Source organism: Platichthys flesus, chromosome 20 (genome assembly GCF_949316205.1).
Source record: "Platichthys flesus chromosome 20, fPlaFle2.1, whole genome shotgun sequence".
NCBI lineage: Eukaryota > Metazoa > Chordata > Actinopteri > Pleuronectiformes > Pleuronectidae > Platichthys > Platichthys flesus.
Window position 1 is genome coordinate 7,070,676 of NC_084964.1, and position 24,536 is coordinate 7,095,211.

A 24,536-nucleotide genomic window follows, 5' to 3' on the forward strand; every position below is an offset into this window, starting at 1 on the left:
CTGCAAACAATGTAGGACATTTTTTTTAAGCTTAATTTGCCGGATAATGATTTTTAAAATTTTATTGAAAATAAGTGTTGTACACTTTCGCATGCCTCACATAGACACAGGCTCAGACATATTAATATGTCATTTTTCAAACTTTTGGTGCCAGCTGAGTTCAAATGTCTGCTCAAGCTGAATGATCAAACACTCCAGTGTTTGAAATGTGCCAATCCCGCTCGGAGTGAGCGACACTCTGGTATAGGTCTCCCTCTATGACTGTCTGAAACTTAGAGTAAAAAAAAGTCTCACGAGTCTAAATTAGATGGACGGATACACTTCACCTCTGAAGAGGAACAAAAAGATGAAGAAGAAAAGCAGAGAAGAGGAGTTATTTTTATCTCTCAGAACGAGGAGAGAAGGAAATGCAGCACACTGAATATTGTGTTTTTAATAAAGCATGCTGTGGATGACCCGGTCTATGCAGCCAACATTGGCTGCGCCCTTCAACGGCAGCTTGAACCATGTCAACCAAACTGAAATGAGACGCCAGGTTTACCTCCAGTGTCACCAGCTTGTCCAGCCATTACCAAGTCGCCTAGCAACAAAGCTACGGACAAAAATGTTGTTCCGTTGATTGAAATGTTGACAACATTCGGCTTTAATTTAAAAATAAATTCGCCTCTTGTTTTCGCCTTGCTTCTATCTGCCATGACCTCTTTGAAAAACCATTTGTCACTGAAGCACAATGAATCATGGGATATGTTTAGCCGGAAAGGATCCAACCTGGGGAGCAGCCGTCAGAATTGGTCCTGGTTAAGGTTACTAGCAGTGACTAGTCGTCCATTTAGAGGGGAAGTCAATGCAAAGTCCTGACAAAGATGACTGCACTATTTCAACATGTGACTGTATCAGTCTCTGTCAGTCCATTATGGTGAAACATTAAAGAGCCAAGACCCGCAGCTTCTCCTTATTTTCATCTAAACACTTGTCTGTCTTCCTGCTCACAAGGACAGAGTTTTGTGTCATACAATCGTCTAATAACACAATGCTAGTCTAAGAATAAAATAGAAATCCTGTCCAAATTGGTAACTGTTTCCAAATTCAACTTTATTGACAATTCTGCAGTATGTAGAGGGCATAGACGGGACTGAAATGCTGTTTCACTCTCTGTTTAAACACAAGTGGAGCTATAAGCACTTAACACATATGTTGCACAACTGTAAAGTACACATCATATTTAAGTCCTTGAGTGACACTAGTGTACAAGAGAGTACACAGTCAAAAGGAACAGGAAGGAGTAGTGCACACCAGGTTGGTGCAAAAATAGATTGAGCGGTGCAAAATATTTCCTGAAAAGTGATGTTGATCCACAGCTTGAGTAATGAAGCAGCAGATGTTGGGTTATAGCAGCATTTACAGTAAAACGTTTAATTGAGTTTGCTGCTGTTTTTATACAGTAAAGTCATTCCATCCTTTACTTCAAGAGCAGAACAACATGTGGTAAATACAACAAAAGAATACAACTGACTGTAATTGCGTGAACATGTTGCTGGCCGTGTGCCGCATGCCACTTGGTGAACTGCGCATAGATTTTTGTTTACCTCTTGTGGGAATCTTTTAAACAACAAAGACTATCTGCTGCGAGAAGCCTTTCAGGGATTTAATCATTGAATGTTTTTTTTTTCTCAGCCTATTTGTCCATGCATGCTGATCAATAGTGTGTGTGTGTGTGTGTGTAGTATGTGAGTAATTGGAAATCAGCATCCGAGCAGTGTCTTTAGCTGAGCAGAAGCAGCTGTGAAGCACTGATATGAGGTTGGAACTGATTCAGTTGTTTAAAAACTCCTGGAAAATTCTGGAAACGTATATTTACATGCATGCAGTAATGTGTAGTTTACACAAACATAAATGCTACCCTGCAGTGAGTGTGCAAACGTTTACTGCACACACAACTGTCGGAGCATGAATGTGCAACTTAGTTCAGGACACAGTTTCAAGAAGTAGGGTTAGAAATGCTTTGACCACTTCAACTTTTTTTTGGGTCACATGGCTATAATTGTTGTCACTCTGTTACATGTAGGTACTTTTGGACAGTTAAGCCTAAATATGCATTCCTAAATCACATTGTGTTCTTAAGTCTTACCTCTGGTGACAGACCTAAAAGAGCTGGTGAGGGTTGAAGTTGATGCCTCTCTGTCTGGTGCATCTGAGTTAGATATGAAAGTCGTTAAACATAGACACTACAATGCACTGTTGATTGGCCCTTTATATAATGTATAACCTGACCTTGGAACTGCCAAGAAAGGAGGGAGTATGTGTGGAATTAGACAGGTATTGTTCTCCTGTACAAAGCTGCTATGTTCTCCCTCACACTTCCTTTTGCCAATTTCTCATCAGAAGACGGGTAAACCCAGTTTAAAAGAGATTTATTCGGCAAGTTAGTGAGGCTCAGGCCAGAAAGCCTAATATTATGAACAAACCCTTACAGATGTGTGTCTATATTGTTTTTATATATTCTATTTGACGTATCCACAAACTAGTTTCCATATGTCACCTTAATTTTCACATTGTTAAATGTCTACATGTCTTTTGACAAACAAACCATTTATATATCTTCTTAATGAGCCTATTAATGAAATAAGGACGAGAAACTCCCTGAAGTCGGTCTTAGAAGAGGCCAAAAACATGTTTTTGTGGGTCCACCAGAACTTTGACCACCAAAATCAAAACAGTTCATCCTTGATTCAAAAGAAATGTTTGCACCAAATTTGAAGCAATACTCTTTCAGCATTCACACCAATTGGACGAATGGACAACGTGAACAAATATCGCCTCCGGCAACTGCCTGTCTCCTAATTTGTGTAATTTGTTGATATGATTGTAACTTTTGAAATTCCCCAAAAAGCAGCTTGTCACACTCGTCCATTATAACAATGGTACAAATAAAGAGACAGGCCGGCTTGACAACGGGTAAAAGTACAATCCCATTATCACCATCTTCCTGACCAATTAGGGAACAAGTAAATAGGATAAAACAACACACGGTATCATGATGAAAGGCTTTTGTTTTTTTCCCCAGCATCACAACAGTAGTGGCATAGATTTGAGATGTGTGTGTGTGTGTGTGTGTGTGTGTGTGTGTGTGTGTGTGTGTGTGTGTGTGTGTGTGTGTGTGTGTGTGTGTGTGTGTGTGTGTGTGTGTGTGTGTGTGTGTGTGTGTGTGTGTGTGTGTGTGTGTGTGTGTGTGTGTGTGTGTGTGTGTGTATAAATATTTGTATGATGTTCCCTAGTGTATCACTGCTTTCATATCTGTGTGCGTCTTCTGTGTGGTGCACTACAATATTCGTTGTTCTTGACAGTACAACATCAGACTGTCAAATGAAAAGACCTTGTCCCATTCAATCCTTTGTGTATCACAGATAGCGGGATCACTGTCAGCTGCACTCAGCGTCATGAAGGTTGATTCTTTTCTCTCTTAGCAAAGGTACAAATGAAACAGATTGCAACTGTTCTCGTCATCCAGCTGCTCCAACCTCCCCCATGGTCTCCTGCTCACAACCTGAAGGAAACAGTGGCAGCATTCATGCCGATGTCGATAAATGTAATGTCCTTCGGTAATCTCACAATCCTGCTCAGCATAGAAAAACATTGCATAAAATGTCTGTGTTCAAAATCCAGAGGATAGTGTATTTGTTTAGTGTTATTGATGGGGCTGCTCGGCTTTCCTTCCTTCCCTATTTCCTTCCCTTATTCCTTTGGCTCCTCTCACAGGTCACTCATCTGGAGCTCGATTCACCCATGGAGTCGGTCACCACAGGTCACATCATTACGAGCACAACAGAAACATCACAAAACACAAGGTGTGTTGAACTTCAAGTTGCTCGGTGCAGTGCTTACTGAAGGTGATGCATGCTGGTTTGACAACAATGCCTGCTGGTTAGAAATGTTTACTGAATTTTTCTTTATCCAGTGCTGCAGAATATGGAGACTGACAAGAGGAATGAAAGAGAGAAAAAAACATGGGCGTCAGAATGAGAGAGGGTGAGAGATGGAAAGCTCTGGACTCTCCTTCTCTTTATCATCCAGATGCTCTGCAGCCTTCACCCTGAGGCTCTGCTCCTAATGGATTCCCACTATAGGCCCTATAGGGAAACAGCAGTGTGTGCAGCAGTGGCCTTGAATGTTCATGGATGTGGTCAGAGCTGTGTATGCCACTCGTATGCATTCATAGGCTAAAGTTCCAACTATTAATCTGCAGCCCTTCATAAAGCAGGGTGCGGGAAGAAAGATGTACTGACAAGGCAGGAGGAGGAAAATGGAGAATCGCTGAAAGGAGAGAAGGGAGAGGTGGAGTTTACTTCTGAAAATGTGGAGAAATCACTTTTCCTTCTCTTCAACCGTGTGTCTGTGTCAAGCGTCTGTTTCTCCACAGAGACTCTATCCTCAGCTAGTGAAGCCATTTTTACACGCACACACACACACAAACCGACCTGCATGAGTGCACATAGACATTCACGTCATGCATACACATCACACAAGCATACTGTTCCCATGCATACATATTACAACTACACACACACACACACAGGCTCCAGATGTAAATGCATCCGGCCTGCCAGATGGCTGAGGAGCCTTCGTGCCCCTAATGTGCATGACACACTTTCATGATACATATTCTGCTCTTATCTCTCTCTCTCTTCCCCCCCCCCCTTTCTAATCAAAGCAGTTAGGCATGGCGAGAAGAGTGGCGGGGAACGGCTGGAAAATCACAGCTGGAGGTGAGTTCAGAGGAGAGAAGGGCCGCGACTACAAAAGAACGGCTCCATTTTGGGGAGAAAGTGAGCTCTATTAGGCGCCCCCGATGTTTTTCAGTTCCATTATCTCCTTTCATTTGCCGCCACGGTGCCCGTCCTGATTCGCCGTCATTACCTCACGTTCATTATTCCATCCTCGCTGCGAGCTTGTGCACCTTTTGCACCTCACTTTGAGAACTTTTGGAGCCGTGCACTTTCGGGAGACAGGGAGCTTTCCATAAAGCGCCGCGCTAACTTTTAAAACCCACAACATATTTCTGCTTTGTTTACATGGACACTCGGCTGTGAAGGATTTTACAATACACAGATTGATCCATAATCTAACATAAACATAAGCACTCATGCAAAATCTCAAGATTATGTGTTAGCCTACACACCACCACACAGCAGTGACCTACACATGAACACAATCCTTAAACGGGCAAACCACTAATCACAAACTCCTTCATCTAATGCAAAAATATGAATGTATGATGTTATTGCACCTGCATTAAATACTTTTTTTCTTTTTTAACCATTACTTGTTTGTAGTTTGTTTTGTAACCTTTCACTCCAGCACCATTTACCATTTACCGGCATTTTGTTTACACTACACACACACACACACACACACAAGAATTCAGACCTGAAAATGGTTACATAAATTATTAATTTAATTTTGCACATGTGTGAATACTGCAACTTCTTAGCAGAACTCCAGGTCCTTCAACCTTGACTGTCCGTTTGCTTTAGTTCACTTTATTAATATAATTTATTAATGAGAGGTCCAAATTGATAGCTGAATCAGTCTAATAGCTACTTCTCCCTCCATTTTCAAGGGTGCTGCCCTCAAGGTGACTAAGATATTGTTAAACATTAATATTCTTAAGTCTAACTACAGCCCAAAGAAATTGGTGAATGAATAAATGCACAAGACTGAAATATATTTCTCCCGATGAATCATTTTGGACGTGTTCAAAGACTCTTTCTTTGTTCGTCTCTGCCTCAGTTAATATCTTCTGACCCCTCATGTTGTCCTTTGCTATCTTCTTATCACATCACTTCCTGGTCCTCCTGTGTCTTATTGTCAGTTTCTTCTCCTCCATCCCTTGTGATCGCCTGCAGCTCTTCCTCATGGGTTTCACCTGTGTTCAGTTGTCCCTGCAGCCTCCCCTGTGTAAATAGTCTCCTAGTGTGTTCTAATAGTCCAATTTTTCTGAAATACTTCTGGGTCATTTCAATTATGTTCCTTCGAACTCCTCCTGTAGATCTAATGAACATTTCCAAGCAAGGTGAAATATAAACTTTCCAGTGTTTTTGAGTCAGGGTCTCCCACATCAGAAAAAGGGAGAGATGCCCAGGAGACGTCTTTTATCAGATATCTGAACCACCTCAACTGTCCATCAACTCCCTGATGACTGAGCTCCTCACTGTGTCCAGTCACCACACAGAGGGAACTCATCACCGCTTGCACCGGAGACCTTGTTTCTTGAACCGTTTCAGACGAGTGTTCTTACCCGGATGTTGTCGAAGGATGCTTTGTTAGTGACGTCATACAGAAGGAGAAGAGCTGCGGAGAGAGAGAGAGAAGAAAAGACAGACATTTGAAATATGACTGAGTGTCATTGAAGAATCGTATTATTATCATACTGTATTATACATCATTTATATATCATAATGTGGTGGTGTCACAAAGTTGCTGCAGCGGGCTCGCCGGTGCAGCCAGCGACCTACTAAATCACCTCCTCACATGAGATGGGAATTTGAAATTCATTTTATACAAAACAGATTTGTGTTGTGTGTTTTGGGGTCTTTTTGTTTTGGAGAGGAGGAGACCTGAGGAGATCCAGCTCTTGCTGCAAACTTCCTGAATCACGAACAATGAGGAAATCAAAATTTTAAAATAAATCGCATGAGTGGTTTCACAAAAAGACAAGAACTCAAGTGAATGTTTAAAATGGAAGGAAAATTGTTGTAAAACCAGAGAAGATGTACACCCACACGTCAAGAATTTTTAAAAAAAAATATAAAAATTATGAAATAGTAATAACAACAATAAAAGAAATACATTTAGTGATTTGTGCAGACATGTAAGGGTAAGCACTTCACTAACTATTTTCAGAACTCAGCATTACCAAGCATCATTCAGTTTTTGGAAAATATAGTTTAAAAACAAAAACAAAAAGACAGTAGGACAGTTATATTCTCATTTCAATACACTTTGAAGATGGTCATTAAATATTCATAGTTTTGAAGTTCAGCTAGAGCTTTTGGATCTTACACAGGAGAACTGCTCACAGAGAAACTTATTTAAAAAGCTGCCAGTACTTGAGCAAATTGCTGAGCTCTACTATTCAGTACAGCGTTAGAGTTGCACCTGACAACATAACCACACATGTGAATGCTAATTACGGCGCTGCCATATATGAGAACATCACCTCAGGTGTTTTGCAGCACCAACCGGAGGGTGTGCATAATAAAGCTCTTCTCAGACAGAAAAAGTCATTACACCTGTGAGGGCAATCGCAGCTCATTTTCTCAGCTGGATCAACCTTCACTTTAGAGAATTAGCCGAAGCTAATGAGCTCAGGAGCACCTCTCCTCATCCTCCAACTAATGCATCTGGTCCCTCCAGCCATCTCCTCATTCACTTACATCTCACCCCATCCTCATTCCAACACTGTTCCACCCCTCAGCCACGGCAGCATTTTCACCAATCTACCTAAGATTAGGTCCTGCATTCGTTTACTGCAGCCAACAAGTCCATGAAGGGTGTTTAATGACTAATTACTGTGGTCTGTCTCTGTCCTACTCAGAAAACACAGGGAGAGGGAGAGACAAGAGGATGGTGGAAAGAAAAAAGGAACAGTAAAAAGAAGGTGGCACCACCGCTGCTTGCCTTCAACGTCCTTAATCCAATTATATCTTCTCTGGACCGCACAACAAACAAAGGCAGAGAACCTTCTCACAGCAGTGGAGCTTTTCGTCATATGCATCGGGGCTGCAGAATAGTCGGCATTAGACAGAAATAACGATGTTAAAAGACGGAGGAGGCCAGGCCACAGGAAGTGCGTAAATGGTGAGGGGGAAAAAAGGAGAAGAGCTTCAAACAAGGAGGAAAGGAGGAAAAGACAAGACAAGATGACTAAAATACAGACGTTTGCTGACGCACCTATAACCTCCAGGGAAACAGAGGATGACGGCAGGTATGTTTACAGGAAAGAGGCTTTCCTGTTGCCTTTTTGGCTGCCGGACCTGACAAGTTCAAAAAGCTAATCAAGCATCACCCTGGGTAGAAAACATTACAGATAATGATTATACTTACTTAAATATACTTATTTCTAAAAGCCAACTACACTGTCTGCTGATCCAAAGTTAGCTCGACCACAACCAGGAAACATTAAGACAGAAGTGTTGCATTGTTCAGATTCTTTGTATGAATATCTAGAATCTGTCGGTGAGGCTTTAGGGCCTGTTCCTAGTTTGACCAATCGTGTCTGAGCAGGCTTTGATTGCCTGCAGGTAAACAGGCTGTGGTGGGTTATGTGTGGAGAGATGTTTGACTCATGTAATACAATAAACTATTTGGACTGTAACCAGTAAACAGTAAACGGAAGATTAAGAGTGGATGTTTTCCTGAACATCTACTCTCTACACCGGAAGCCCCAAAATATTGCTAATTGCTCCCGAAGGCAAATTCAAAGTCAAACAATAGGCGATGTATTTCCATTAACTATCAAGACCAGGGGCGTCCAAACTACGGCCCGCGGGCCAACTGCGGCCCGCCATCCATTTTTAATTGGCCCGCATCATCAAAATTAAAAAAGAAAAAGAAAAGTAGCACTTAAATGGCACTAACTTATAGAACTTTGTAGTTTTGCTTTATTTTTGAAGAAATTGTACTTTCTGGATTCTTGTTGTTCTGGGTTTGTAGCCTCGGGGTTGAATGCACTTATTGTAATGGCCAGCGAATAATTCTGCAGCTGCGGCTTTTCACGCAGCTGTGTCGACGGACTTGTTTTAATTTATGGTTCTCCAAGGGTTGCGCAAGTTGCAAAGCAATTAGAGACGCCCTCTTTTTGTGTGGCAGCCTCTTTCTGGCAGAAAAAATCGCCAGTAAATGCAAGTTATGCAAGTTGTCATACTTTCGGATCTGTTCTGCCAAACGCTCTTCTATTTGGTCCATATTCGTTCTTCTAAATCTTCTGTGATTCCGGAAGGGATGTAGTTAGCAGACCAATGTAGTTAGCAGACCAATCACAGTCTTGCGGTCTGCGTGAGGCTTGCGTAGCTATGTCGTATAGTCAGAAAAATTGGGCGACGCACGAAGCACGCAAGAGGCACGCAAGGGGCTCTTGTGTGCTTGCGTGTCCCTGAAAACGCAGAAGCATGCGCTGGCTTTTAGTCGCTTTGGATATTAGCGTGAGCTAAATGTAATGTACTATGGCCCATTGTACTGCACTTCTCAGTTTAGACACTAGGTGGTGCCCAACTCACCCCTGACCTGCCAGGTGTCCTTCAGGACGGCCCCCCGACCGGAGCGAAGCGAATGAGGCGCACTGTCAACAGTCCGCTCCAGGGCAGGGGGGCGTTGCGGCGTGAGTGGCCCAGACCTTCGTATTTTTTTCTATATTCGGCCCTTGGGATAAAAAGTTTGGACACCCCTGATCTAGACTGTGGTGCATATTCTAATCTGCAGCTGAATCATGAATAAAGAGATTTCTAAATTGGTGTGTGCACCACTATTTAGCGAATGCTCGCTCACGCTGTCACTGTGTTGTGAGGTACCGGTTGCTCAGAATTTTGTCCATAACATTTTTACCCTCTACGCAGACAGTCAGATCTCATAGTTCAGCTGCAGTTTGGCACACAGTGCAGTTCTCTGTTTCACTCTGTTGCGTGTGAGAGTTACCTTTATGCAAGTGCATGTGCACCTACGTTACCGCCTTATATTGAATTAATTCTGTGCGAAACACTGTAGACATGATATGTCAACCACATCTCACCATAGATCAGAAAATGCCCGTTTAATTAGTCTTTATAATGCTCATATAAACTAATTTTCTTTTTAACATACAATCTCTGTTCAATCCGTTTGGTTGAAACTTTATTTTCAGAAATATAATAAAACACTAACATCCACTTCCACTCATCACTCATGACCCATGTGCTGACCGCCAGTATTCCAAACCACATGGCCTTTTACCTGATTTGACTTGGTAAAACACAACCACTCTTCACTATCCTACAGTTCCTGCAAGAAAGCCTGAGCAGGAAGAGATGGAGTTTGATGGAGTCAAGTGATCCATAAAGAGCACAGCCATCCATCACCTCCCGGATGATAATCTTTTGCGTCAATAAACACTGACTGACCTTGGCTGCTTTTCTCCCCTTCAAAATAAGTGACATAAACATGCATTGCACAGCCACATTTGCATATAAATGCCTAACATGTTGAATTTTCACAAGATTGATGGGGAAAAATCCTATTGTTTACGAGTACTTGACTGAAGCCCACTGCATTAATATGTGGTTGCAGGAGTCATAGCAGTTGTACTTGTTACATATACATTACGCTTTATACAAAACCTCTTTTTAGAGGTTTTACTGTATTTTCTATCTTGATTTGAGTGACAGCCCAAAAATGTGTGTTTAATATAAGGATGCAAACAGTGGTGCCGTTCTAAAAGGATCACCGGGCGGTCAGTAGTATGCTCTTTGTTGGTTGTGGTTCTAACATATGCATTCTTGATGCCCAGGATGACCCAGCCTCTTTTCAAAAGAAACACTGCAGGAAAATATGAAAGAAAGAACAAAAAATTCACGAGTTATTTGCTCATGCAATATGGTTATTACCATTTTATGGGGTCTTATACCTCTATCACTACATTTCACTCTACTCTATTTATTTGACAGATATAGTTATTATATTGGATGCTATGTAAATGCTATGTCTTGTCACCCAGTAGTACGATATATCAAAATTAGCAACACATCGACCAGCAAAAATACTAATACTGCTGACAAAAAATTAATCAATTCTGACGTTCATCCAATATTATGAAAAATCTACCAGCCACTACAAGAGGCCACGCAAATACTTTAACTTTTTAAAGTTTCGCATTTAGGTTTAGGGGAACAATAGTTTAACATTTTGCGGAAAGATCTTTCCTTTGCGATACATTCAACTAGAGGACTGAAAGCACGGATGTCTGTATATAAGATATGAATACAAGTGGCAAAAGCACACCCATTCCTTACTCAAGTAGAAGTACAGGTACTTGTGTTACAAACCACTTAAGTAAAAGTATAAAAGTACTGCATCTGGGATGTTCTGAAAAGTGTAAGAGCAAAAAGAAGTCCCGTGAGGAACGTTTCTACAGGCTGTATCTGTGCAAAGCAAACCGAGACTTGTGTCATATTTCTATAATCCAAAGATGTTTTTAACTTAATCTAGTCTCATATCAACTAAAATGAAAAACAACATGATTTGAGAAAGATCAGATTTGTCTGCATATTGTCCAGAAGGAAATGTGTATAATGTTTTTGATGAAGTATTCATTTCATTGTCGACGTTATCAGTGATGTTTACTGAGTCCTCCCTTTCCTCCATGTTGTTTCTATTTGTCACCAACATATTCATGGCAACTCTTCTCCCTCTCTTGTCTGTTTTTATCTGGATTCTAAGCAAAATGCATTACAATGAACCTGTTTTTAAAATGTAAAGAATAGAAAGTGAAGATGTTTCTGTTAAAATATATGTAATAATAAAAGTATAGAAACCCTGAAAAACCTACTTAAGTACAGTAATAAAGTCAAAATACTCTATTACTTGCCACCTCTATATGAAGCCTCAGCCATGACAGTCACATATACGCTTATATGCTTCTATTTCTACTGAAATTAAGCATCTAAAAGCTACCTATCTTATTCCCTTAGGTATGGATGTAGTTTTTCGGAGGTATGACAGGAATCTGGTTTAGACACGTGGCTTCTGAAGTGCCTTTTACTGACAGAGCTGATTTACATGCACACTGAGCAGTGCCAGGACTTCTCCATCAGCTTGCAAATTGCAGCAACTCAGTGCCAGCGGTCACCCTTCTGGCCCATTACTGCCTCGAAAATTAAAAGCATGCTGACGATCACTGCACGTTGAGGACTCCTGCAAATAAAAATAATGTCTGTGTGTGTGAGTGTGTGTGTGGGACGAGCTTTGCTTCATCCCTTCTGGAAAGTTGCTGCCCCAGCATTGATGTTTCTGTTTCAACCGAATGAGAGGCCTTGTGCGAAATTGCTCCCAGCGCCCGCTCCTTCCATCGCCTTCATTATTCCTCAGACAGCTCCAGCAGCAGTTGTCATCTCTACCTCCTCTTCTGTCTAATATCCCTCTCTCCACAGCATCTATTTCAGATGGGGGTAGACCCAACACTGTGACGTGTGATTTCTAAATTCCGCTGGCGTGTTGACGGCTAAAACCAGTCACGTATTTGAACAAAACCTTTTCAAAGAAATGGTTATTAGGAATGTGAAGTGTGTTGAATACGAGACCTCGAGGACCATGAAATGAGCAAAGGTATTATAGTTTATAGAAGAAGTTTAGAATTAAGCAGGCAGACACACACACATCCTTTTGAGCTTCCTCCTCTAAACCCACCTCACACACATCCCCAAGAATAAAGCCTCAAATAAGTCTTTGAGTGTGACCTCGCACATCTGTCTGAAAATGCAAGAAACTGTGTTTGTGTGTGTGTGTGTGTGTCTCTCTGCCTGTGTGTCAAAGAGAAAGCTTGATGATGGATTGCACAGCTCATGGCTTTTTCCCTTTAATGGAGCAATATCCTTGCTGTTTGTTTCCCACTGCTGTTTCCCTCTTCTTCCTCCACCTCCCTCCTGCCCTCTCACTCCTCTTTTTCCATTGATTTTTAATTTTCCTCCGGTACTTTCTCCGCTCAACTCCCGATCGCTGTTCCCCTCATGCAGTCCATCCTCCCATCTTAGTCGGGATTTGTGTCGCCCCCAAACAGGTTGCCGCTGATTGAGGCCCACACTCTCTCATTAGTGAGGAGAGCAGTAACTCAAGGAGTTGGAGCAGAGGGAATAAAAGATGAAGCAGGCGGGACGGAATGAGGCAGAGCAAAGAAATAATGAGCCACTGACACTGATTTGATAAGAAAGTGATTTCACTTCTGTCCGTCCTACGGTTCTTCATTTGTCTCTACCTCTGTCCTCAGCCAGGACAGAAAGTTAAAGAGGCTTTGCAGAAGGATTTGGGAGAGTACCGACCATTAGATGTGAAAACACCAGAGTCAGCACCATGTTTTTAGATGGAAGTACACAGTGATATGTCTCCACTTCCTCCCACAATCCAGAAATGAACCTAAAATGTCGCCAATGTAAAAGCTGCCTTCTTGCAATATGGAGCCAGAGTCTTGCAGGTAGAGAGGTCGTGTCGATACACACGCTCGGCCAATGACAAGGTCTCAATCATGACATTTCACGATATTTTCTTGAAAATGTATTTTATGTGCAGTGTTTAGTTTGATCCACTTCCCATCCATTTACAGCATTACAGTAACCAACCACATTGTGGCGATCCAGACACTTTGGCTCATTTTGGTGCAAAACTGAATAAATGGGCAGATCAAGGGATTATGTCGCACCTTCTCTGCATTACTTTCAATTAAACTAATTTAATCAATGGCGGTATCAGGAATGCACAAAGACACAACAGAGTGCAGGTGCGCACACTACTGTAGCTGAAACTATGGACGATAGTAAATGTAAGCAAGTTACAGATAATGCTGCACAAAGCCATAGAATGCAGCACTGGAGAAAACCCCCTGAAACTCCTGTTACCTTGAGAAGTGTAAAAAGAGTGTTGAATTATTAAACTGTGGACAGTGCTGCTGCACACAATTCATGGAAATCACTGCTTTCACATGATGTGAAAGGGCATTAGCTCCCAGAGCGGCCTTCTAGTTTCCAATTTGTAAGAACATGTTACCTCTTCTTTCACACATTACCTAGTTATTGCTCTTAAGTACTTTAAATTCCGCCATGAGCTGCATGTCACAGCCCCTGCTGCGGTTATGTTTTTTTTTGTAAATACTGGAGAGGTGTGCCTCATAGTTTGAAAACCTCTGAAATAGACCAATTCATCGAGGCATTGCAATAACAACAAGATGCTCACTGGGAAAAGCAGTAGTCGGCTGCTTGGTGAGCAGCCATCACTTATGGAAAGCTGTGTGGGAACGTTGGTTTGGCACTCGACTTCACCCCCCCCTGCTCTACCCATGGATAACAAAGAGAACGGTGGTCATTACATGGAAATGAAGCCCGTGAAGCACCTCGTTCTGGACAGCACAGCCCCAACAACTCCTTCACACACATACAGAGCTGTCATCCGCAATGCAGCCATTGTTGCATGAAATGTATTACCTCTATCATTCAGTTTCTTTGTATATATGATGTTGGCTTATTTTTCTGTGCGATAAGGTAAGAGGTATAAGGACTTTCGTTCAGAGCTTCAATGTCCATCATTTGCTAATGTGACATTTTAGAAAAGCTTGTTACAGACGTAATCTCAGGAAAAACTCTTCACATATGAAGAATGCAGAGGGAGATTTTCGAAGTAAGATGCATTTACGAGAAGTGGAATAATCATGGGAGAAATATTTCGAGACATTTTTAAAGAACTCTTAAAAGCAATAAAAGCAATCGATCAGAGGGTTAGCAGTAGTGATGCTGCTGATTCTGTAAGTTCACTTCTACATTCAGTGCCTGCAAGTTATTTGTTACTAAAGATCAGAGAATGAAGTGAAACCTCTCAGTGGCCTCTGTTACCTGAGCACTTCAACCAACCTTCTTCTTGATTTCCTGTGCCTCTTCATTACAGGGCAAGGCTCTTTCGAATGCTCGACCACGAGTCCACTCTAACCTTAAATTCACCCTGTACTCTCCACATTAGTTTTGTCTCCAGAGTGAGAGAAAAGAGAGTGGTTTCCGGCCTTGGCTGACGCAGAGGGCGATGAAGGTTAGTTGTTTGTTTGAACCGGCCTGACTCCTCTGCTCCTCTGGACCTCTTCTTTTCTTTTTTTTGATTTGATGAATTAGTTTCTCTTTTTGCTCAGAACCTTCTCCCCCATGCATCAGATTTCTATCTCTCAGATTTCTATCTCTCAGTGTTCTGTTGCATTGGTACTCATCTCCCCCTCTGAACCTGCTTGCCTCTCTATTAACACCCCGTGGGTTCGCTACATGCTGTGGAAATGACAAACTGTCAGCTCATCTGGGAGGGAGAGATGGGGGGAAAAACAGTCTGCAGCTGGTTCCCGGACCCAGCTGGACTTTTGTGGCGCCCTCTTACACCAGATGGGGCTGGCAGATTGCACTGAGCTCACAGCAACCATCAAGTCAGTGTCTGGATCTTCTTGGTCTCTCTCATTAATGGCTTAATAAAGGTTGAAATCCAGACCAGCTATGAATAAAACATCGATAGTTGTCCAGGGAGCAAAGTCACACTTTGAGAAATGCTCAACTCTGTGACTTGGTTGCACCGACGCCCCGAGGAAAGAGGCTTGAGCCCTCCGGCAGCAAACGCAGGTTCAGTTCCAAGGCGACCCCACGCTGCTTGTCTTCCCTCATCCTCTCTCCCCATTTCACGCTTGCACCGTTCTGTCAATGAAGGTGGTTCTAGGGATGGTAATGTCAGTCTGTCTGAATCATTTAAACACCTACTGGGTGGATTGCAGCAAAGTGCAGTAAAGGATGGTCCTTCTTCACAGAAAATGAATCCTTAAGAGATTTTTTCAAACTTGTCTTGTCTTTAATGATCATCAAAACTTTCCTCTGCCTTAACAACTAGTGCCCTAAAATTTATGAAAAATATCCATGTTTCCATCGTGATGAATTGCAATTAACTCGTATGTTTAATAATTCATCTATAGCACCATCACCAAGTTAAAATTGTTATTGGTCCAGTACTTTGGTTTATGAGCAACTACCTTTATCATGTTTTTACCATCACAGTTCAACACATTTGCGTCCTACTATTTGGTTAACACTATACTTGCCAAATATCAGCATAGTAGTTTTTCACTCTCAGCATATGCTTGAGTTAATTAGCACTTAAATCAGAGCACTGCTCAGCTTTTGAGCAGCCTGTTTATTAGACTTTATATAGAAATTGGACGACATGACTGTTCCATAAAAGTGAAGCCAAAGGGACACGATAGCACCCTAGTGGCCGGCTGCATTAAACGGTACATGTAAATGCATCTTTGTTGTTCATCTTTATATATGTGCTTGGGTTCAGAAAGACCTTCAAACCCTCCCACTCGTTTGAATTTTGTGAAAAGCACTGACGTCACCGCAGAAGAAGTGGAGTCTGACTCAGAGACGTCATCTGACTGTACCCTGCGTTGGCTGACCGTCATGCAAGCGCACTTTCCTTTTGAATTTCTTTGTTCTTGAAATGCTGTATTGCTAAAATGGATGTGCCGGTTCAAAAGTGGAGGTTCTGTTATTGTCAAGTCTTTTTTTTTTTGGGACCGGACGAGCTCACTCCTACCTTGCACTGCTCAGCAATGAGGCTCAGCCCTCAAACCCGCCCGATGTTTACATTTCAAAGCATGAGTCATGAAAAACTGTCCACTAGTTCACAGGAATCGACAGCTTTCATGACAGCTGCGTTCGGGCTGCACCGTCTGCCCTGGTCCTGCCTGTCTGGCTGGATGAGCTTTATTTAAGAGTCAGTAGCAGACGAACAAGTGCGAGGAGCAGCTTTGAGGCTCCCCGGACGCCTTGTTAAAGATCAGCAAGGGTTAACTGTTGCACTGACAGAGCGGAATACCGCCAGGCAGCTGGCCAACCTTACACACACCCACACACACTCACATTTAATGATTCAGAAAAATACATATATAGCGAGAACACAAATGCTATTTATTGTATACCTACAACCATTAAAATAGGGCTCCACACTTCCCACAACATGGTAGTCACACACTCATACATATACATTGAAAAGATATAAGAATTCCACTGAACCACCCACTACGATCTTCTTTTGTTTGCTGCAGAAGAAATTTGTGGTCTCGATAATACCTGTGTGTGTGTGTGTGTGTTCCCCGACACCTGCTCATTCAGGTTGTCCTAAGGGACACTGTTATTTGTACTCAGTGGGGTTGTTATACACATGTATTATACACACACACACACACACACAGCACAGCGCAATACCTGTCCAATCTCCCACTGTGTGAGAGGCAGGCTCATTTTTCAACCCAGTGGTTAGCTCCCACCAAAGGCAATCTGCACATCACAGAGCCTTTGGCAAAGTCCTGTGTACACACACACACACACACACATGCATGCACACACACACACACACACATACAAATGTGCACGTACACACATCAGAAAAAAGTATCGGTCTATGAAAATCAAACCGCAATATTTTTTTCTATCCAGGGGACAGGAAATTTGAAGAAAACAAAGACAATACGCATGAATGAGAACAAACAAAACATTTCGAGGGGGGAGAACGTCCGTCACAGTCCAACAGTCACTCACATTAACAAACAGTGAAGAATCCTACCGTGAGCGTCGCGGTAGTAGGCATGGGTGACACTCCGGAAACGCTCCTGACCAGCGGTGTCCCATATCTACAAAGGAAGAGCAAAGTGGAAGACGTCTCCATCAGTATCAAGCAAAGCAATGACCATAATGTTGAGCATCTCTCTGTGAAGCTGCATTTATATGCTATGAACTGTAAACAGCAGTGTTTTCATTTATCCTTTTAAAACAAGACCTTTGATAAAAATAAAGGTATGGACTTAACATTGGCTCGAAAGTGAGGTGCAATTAGCAGTATAATATGCTACTACTAACAAGCTTAACATTGCTCTAAAAGGATAATGCAGCTTGTTAACATTTCTTTTACATGGATAATTAAGGTGAAGATAATGAGTTATTGCAATGACCCTGTTTTTTTATATCATCAAATAACAAATAAAAGAAATTACAAACAAATTACACTTGAACAAACATTAGTGTGACAACAACTACCTCAAATGACAGAAACATTTTTGAGACATTTGACTTTTAGGTTTGGTCCATAGCCCATCTGATAACATGAAGGACGTAGGATTCGTTATCTAAACTGGAGCCAGCCACCAGGTGGCAATCCTCACTTTTGAGAAGCGGACATGTTGTCCATCTTTATGGTTGAAAACATTAAATAACCAGAGATGTGTTTTAAAGGTCCAGTGTCTAGAATTAATCTACATCAGAAATGATATATAATCATGTTCTCATTAGTGTAAAATCAACTAGATCTTGAATTTCTGTGTTTTATTACCTTAGAATGAGCCCTATATATATAAATATCTATATGATATAAAAAATCGACCCAACACACTGAACCTCTAATCTGACTTGCTTCATACGCTAGCTTCCAATCAATGTCTAGACATGAAAAGCTGCTGATCTGAAAACTGATTTCGAAAAATACAACCGTAAATCAGCTGATGTCACTCTGAACTGCGTGCGTGTCGAGTGAGAACAAAAAGCCCGAACAGTCTATAAAACGTATAGAACAAAAGAAGAGGCCGCTGATAAGTCACATTTTGATCGTAACCTGGATTCAATTCCACCGGCACCTGACTTATTCATCTGGTCTTTGTGTCGCAGGATATTACAGTGGCAGAGTCATTACAAAGATAATGAGAGAGACAATGGAATTCTGGTTTTAACAAAGGGCATTTTCATATCTCACCCTGTGTTAGTCCTCTTGCTGCGTTACACTATTTCTCAGGTTTTACTCTCCCTCACTGATTCTGTTCCCATTTCTACACTGGCATATGTCTGTCCTCCTTCCTTCCCTTGTGCTTGCTCAAATGATATTTGTTTTCAATTGAAAATCAGTAAGAAATAATAAGAATAATGCTTCCTAATATCAAAAGGTGAAGACTACAGATACAATTTAATTGTCAGCAAAATTAAGACACAAATATGACAATCCTCGATCTGAGAGTTTGTCATGGAGTATTTGCATGTGTCCTTGCAGGTGCGTTAACAGTAAAAATATATACAAAAAAAAATTCTGATTTGAATAAAAATGGAAGAGATGATGGGTTATCTAACTTGTTGGCCTAATATGATCTTTCGTGGGAGGCAAATACTAAAGAGGTTTCATCTTTTTGTATCACATTTTCTAGCTGATGAAATCCAGTGCACTACCAACCCTGGATTAGATAATTACACTTCAGTTTCCGTGCTCACATCAGACCAGTTTGGACTCTTCTGTTGGTATGACCAGGGACTAAAACCAAAATTACACCTTCACCAACCAGTGCAGTTTCAGTTTAAATAAAAGATGTCCACACTGTTATGGTCACCATGACCTTTGACTCTGTTTAATAATCTTTGAGTTCACAGCAGGTCAAAATTTGAAGAGACTTCCTAAAGGAAAAATGTTGATATTAAGATTAAGATGCATTTATTAGTCCCAAACACATGCACAGACATGCAAAAGCACACTCATGTAGGTTGTGAAATTGAATCTCTGCTTTTGACCCATCTGGTGCAGGACACACAGAGCAGTGAGCAACCATGTACGGCGCTCGGGGAGGAGATGTTGGGGGAGTAAGGTGCCTTGCTCAGGGGCACTAGACAGGGTAGGGAGACTCTTGGATTTTTGGACAGATCAATCCAGGTTCGTCTTTTTGTTGTCTCTCCGTAGAGTCGAACCAGAGACGAACCAGAGACCTTCTCGGCCCATAGTCCAAGTTTCTGCCACTAGACCACCGCCTCTCCCATGGTCAAGAAGCCAACAACATGTTTTGTGAGAACACTGTGACCTTAACTGTTGACCACCCAAATCGAATCAGTTAATCCATGAGTCTCAGTGAACTGTTTTGTGCAAAATTTGAAAGGGATTCTCTCGAGAGGTTCTTAAGATGCAATGTTCACAAGGCAATATAGATTTGTGAAGTCACATGGCCTTTACCCTTTACCTCCGAAGTCTAATCAGGTCTGTATCTTTTGTCTGATATATTACACTCACAAGAACATGAGGTTACCATGACCTTGACCTTTTACATTGGACCACCATAATCTAATCAGTTCATCTTTAAGTCAAGCTGAACCTTTTGTACCAAATTTGAAGAAATTCCCTTGAGGTGTCAATGACAAGCTACGTTCACAAGAACAAAAATATATTTTGTTAGGTCAAAGTGGCGTTGACCTTTAATATTTGAACACCAAAATAAAGTAATTTCCTTTTTTGAGTTTGGCCGCATATCCCAACCATTCTGTGCTACATCTTATATCCTGCAAGTTTCATAAAAGTTGAACCTATAGTATCACCTGAAATATCACATTTCCCTGATAAGACTGGTGGATGAACACAGCTCCATCAGGAAATTGAAGGAGGGAAAGAGAGGGTGAGCGATGTGTAATTGAGGTAAAAAACTCATCAGACAATATTTAATGCTGTTTTTTTCACATTCATCAGCCTCTCCGCCTGTCTTGTGTCTCCTGCAGATAAACTTCCAAGCTTGGTAATCTGATGGAGAGTCAGTTATTCACTCCAGTGTCTTCAGTCAGGCTAATAGAAATTAAAGAGGGCCTCATCACGTCTTCATTGAGTTTTTTCTATCTCCCACAATAAGAAATAAAGCTGGCAAACAGTCGTTGAAAAACACACTTTCATAGAGATATATTTTGTTCTTACCTGCAGTTTGACCTTCACAGCATCAATGCTCATAACTTTATTCTGAAAGACACGAGGAAAGGAAAACAAATTGTAAATATAATTGGAAATCTGCAGATATGGAAAACAAAGGGAACAGGAACAGGAGGAGAAAACTCAAAAAACTGACACGTCACACAAGTGAATTGAATCAGCAATTTAAACAAACACAGCAGCATGATGATGATTTCAGCCACTGATTGAGTGGACGACCACCTTTCTGGAAGGAAATAGAATATGGAAAGTGAATGGTGTGTGTGTCTGTGTGTGTGTGCGTGTGTGTGATCCTGTGTTTGTGCGCGTGTGTGATTTATTACCATTGGCTTTTGTGACCACAGTTGGTGTAATAAGCGCTTGGCCTCTGCCTTGAGCCTCTATTTTATCTCTCTGATGACAGCACCTTGTACTATCTATGGTTATAAGGCAATGTACCAACACACACACACACACAAACACACACAACTTTGTTATGATGAAGACCATTGTTTCAGGGAGTTGCATCATTTACAAACATGGCTTCCAGGCAATTTTGCATAGTGCAGCACACACACACACACACACACACACACACACACACACACGCACACACACACACGATATGTATGCAAAAGGAAATATATTGGATTTAGGCCTATTTTTCAAATTGATGGTCACCAGTTGCTGCAGCCCCCACCTGATTTTAAACTATTCCACTACACAGAGAGCAGATCTTACTCTGCCATCTATCATTACAGGGGATGTAATTATACTGGCAAACAAGATGGATGAGTACACTGCCTTGGTCAGCACCCCGTGGGGATATCTGCACGGCAATGCAACATGTTCCGCGGGGCTACAGGCATATATGTGTCCGGGAGGCCGGTTTCCAACTGGTGAAAGTAATTTTTCAATGCATTTTAAAAGTCTCTATCATGTTGTGTAACGTTCGAAAAATCCAACACACATCTCTGTCCACCACATGCTTGCTGGGATGCTACTGATGTGTCTGTGTCTCTGTGATGATGACCCCATGGGCTCCTTTTACATTTGCGCCCTGGGGGACATTGCGGTAGTGGTTCTGCATGACAATGTCAAAAAGGAGCACACACACCAATGTTCCTTCTTTGATGAGACCATGGAATTTGGTATTCAGTGTTGTGTTTGAGGTCTCTATGGGGCACTAAATGAAGACCTTGGGAGATCTCTCTGACTGAATAAGCAGATTCAACAGCACTTGTAAGAACTGGGAGAGGAAATCTCACTGTTAAATCTGAAATTCAAAGCATTGGCCGAACCCCTCATCCATAGCTTAGCATAGTAATTATATAACCCCTGTAAATCTGGAAGCATTATTATGGCATGTTTGTATTGACAAAGCAGAAACTGTAGCAGGTGCAGCAAAAGAACTGGAATCTACCCACATGCCCGATAATGGAAGAAAGCTGTTCCACATGGAGGAGTGAGCACTGATACAAGCATGCCGCATCCTCCTAATTTATTTGGCCACTCTACTTAACGCCTCATCATCTGCACCAGAAGTTGTTTTTATGTACAGATCACTGCTTTGGTGCTGGCGGCTTCGACAGAGTAAGCATACTCAAAAGCACACTTTGCCTCATTCTTAATGCATTTCATCCATATTGCATGGGGGATATTATGAGTTATAGTTAATTTACCTTTCAAATGGAGCACCTATCTGAGATACTTATATTTGGCTCTCCATTATTCCTATTTTCCCTTCAAAACTCCCTGCCTGAGCTTCTGAGACTTGCAGAATCAGTAGCGTCTTAAACAATTATTTTTTTAGGGCTGCTGCACACTAGAGGATTTACCCCTTCAACAATTGTGAGGGTGCACGTTTCCTACTGGAGGCAAGGCGAAGCCAATTATCCGCCCAAATAATTATAAAGAATAAGGGGTTTACAAAATAATCGTAATTCTACAAATTGAGTCGGAGCCTCCCTGAACTCGAATCGTAAATATCAATCATTGACAGACCACAAAACCAAGTTTGATCACCTGTCCTAGCTCTTCACTCAGTAAATTAAGGGTATGTAACTTAGACTGTATTTGTTTTTTTAATAAACTAAGACACAAACTCAGACATAAAACAAGCAAAAAGCAATATGTTGTTATTAGACATTAAACTTAAATGTAATTACACATTAAATGAGACTTTCAGGAGTGCAGCCATCCCAACCATTGCTACTCCACGTTAGCTCCACCAGAGCAGATGTTTCCAGGCTTTCAACTCGTACAAGTCACCGAAGGTTTGTTGTCAAATTCGTTTGGTGTGATCCGTTAATGCAAAAACCACAGCTGAAAGACTTTGTTCATGTCTGGTAGGTATGGGAGCCAGCGTGTTACAGTGACACGGGGTGTTACTAATGTTCCACTTTACACCAGAGTGGAGATGTTCGCAGCACTGTGTGTAGGCCGGGTGTTTACATAACTGTGAGTCCACGACATCCTGCAGAGTGCTTTGGCGTTGATGTGAAATCTATCACATCATAGATGTGAGGCGAGCAGTTGGAAATATGTGAAGCAGTTTCCATGGAGAAATCAAAGAACGAACAAAAAAATCACTTCTTTCCTAATGTGGTTTTCGTATGACTCCTGAGATGCAACAGTGTTTCAAATGTGGTGTAACTGTTGAGGTCGTGCCGTCAAACAACAAACTGGGCTGTGATACAAGCTTTGGTTGCTTTAATACTCAGGCAGATTGTGTTACTAACTGCTCGTGAAGCTCTCTCCACACGATTACTGAGACAAATCCTGGTGGGACCCTTCATGTGTTGTGCCAGTGGACAAATGAAAAATCTCTTTGTGTCTGCTGTTCACAGAGCACTGCAGCTTTCTGCCATCAGTTAATGCCCGGGCCTGAATGTAATCCCATAAAACTATAATGATGGTCATGGAGACCTTGACATTTGACCAACAGAATCAAACTAGTTGTGAGTATTTTGAGTAAAACCTAAAGATATTCCCAAAAGGCGATTGAGAGATATCATGTGCACGAGTGCGGGACGGAAGGACGCACAGCCAAGCATAGAGGAGGCCAAACTCTGAAGATATAAAGTTCAAACTGAAAGTGTGACCGACAAACACACACACTCCGTTCTTTGCACATAAACAATAATCTGCATGGCCGCCCTGCTAATGCTTCTTCAATAACCTGAGACTCTGATTGCATCTCTTCTCCCCTCCTCTTCTCTCCTCTCCATTTCTCTCATTCTCTCATTTCTCGTCCCTCCTGACCTCTTCTCTTCCTCACTCTCTTTCTCTGTACGTCTCACTCTCCCCTTCCCGAACTCTCTTGTTTTTCGATCCGCTTTCTGATGAGGTCCGTCAGAGCGGCTCAATAACCAAAGTGATGGCGGGAGAGAGACCAGAGGAGAGGGAAGTCTAGCGAAGTGCAACAAGGAGTTTAGAAGACAATGACGTAACAGTTTACAGAGTCTGAGTTCACGGGATCATCTCTGTGATCTCAGTTTTATAAAGCAAACGGCCATCTGTTATACGAGAGGACCACAGTCTCTGAGGGTCGTTTTTTTGGAAGAGCATAAGAGTCCTCCAGTCAGAGAGAAAACAAATGGGTTCAATGAGAATGATTGTGACCCAGCATAAAATAAATGTGTCCTATTACTGCGTTATGGTGATGAGCAGATATGATTGACAGTGGACTGATGAATATAAAATATTCCAACATTGATGATGAGACATTCTAGAGCCACTTTACTTGTAGTGTTTATTTTTTGTTTATCTCTTTCCCTTAAAATTAATGAAGCAAGCTAAATAGGAATTCAGTGTTAAATGCTGAAACCAAAGAGTTGTGTGTCTGTGTGTATGGGTACTAGCTGATAAGAATGTCAGCACTAAAGTGGAATATTTTGAAATGGGCTTTGGCAGACAGACAACTTTTAAGTTTCACTGTAGATGCCCGAGGCGTGTGCACACAAACACACCCACTAACAATTATTAATTGTACATGCAAATGACAGTGAAAGAGGACGACTAAAAGACAA

At 41.7% G+C, this 24,536-nt stretch overlaps 1 protein-coding gene across 1 annotated transcript in view; it reads right to left on the bottom strand.

Moving 5' to 3' along the window:
• LOC133931862 (ras-related protein Rab-26) overlaps positions 1-24,536 on the bottom strand; it is a 65,575-nt gene that overhangs the window by 16,406 nt on the left and 24,633 nt on the right. The window contains exons 3-5 of the mRNA XM_062378808.1: positions 20,515-20,556; positions 17,377-17,443; positions 6,296-6,348 (exon numbers count right to left, since the gene is read on the bottom strand). Coding sequence (XP_062234792.1) covers positions 6,296-6,348; positions 17,377-17,443; positions 20,515-20,556 — 162 coding nt within the window. The remainder of the gene's footprint in view (positions 1-6,295; positions 6,349-17,376; positions 17,444-20,514; positions 20,557-24,536) is intronic.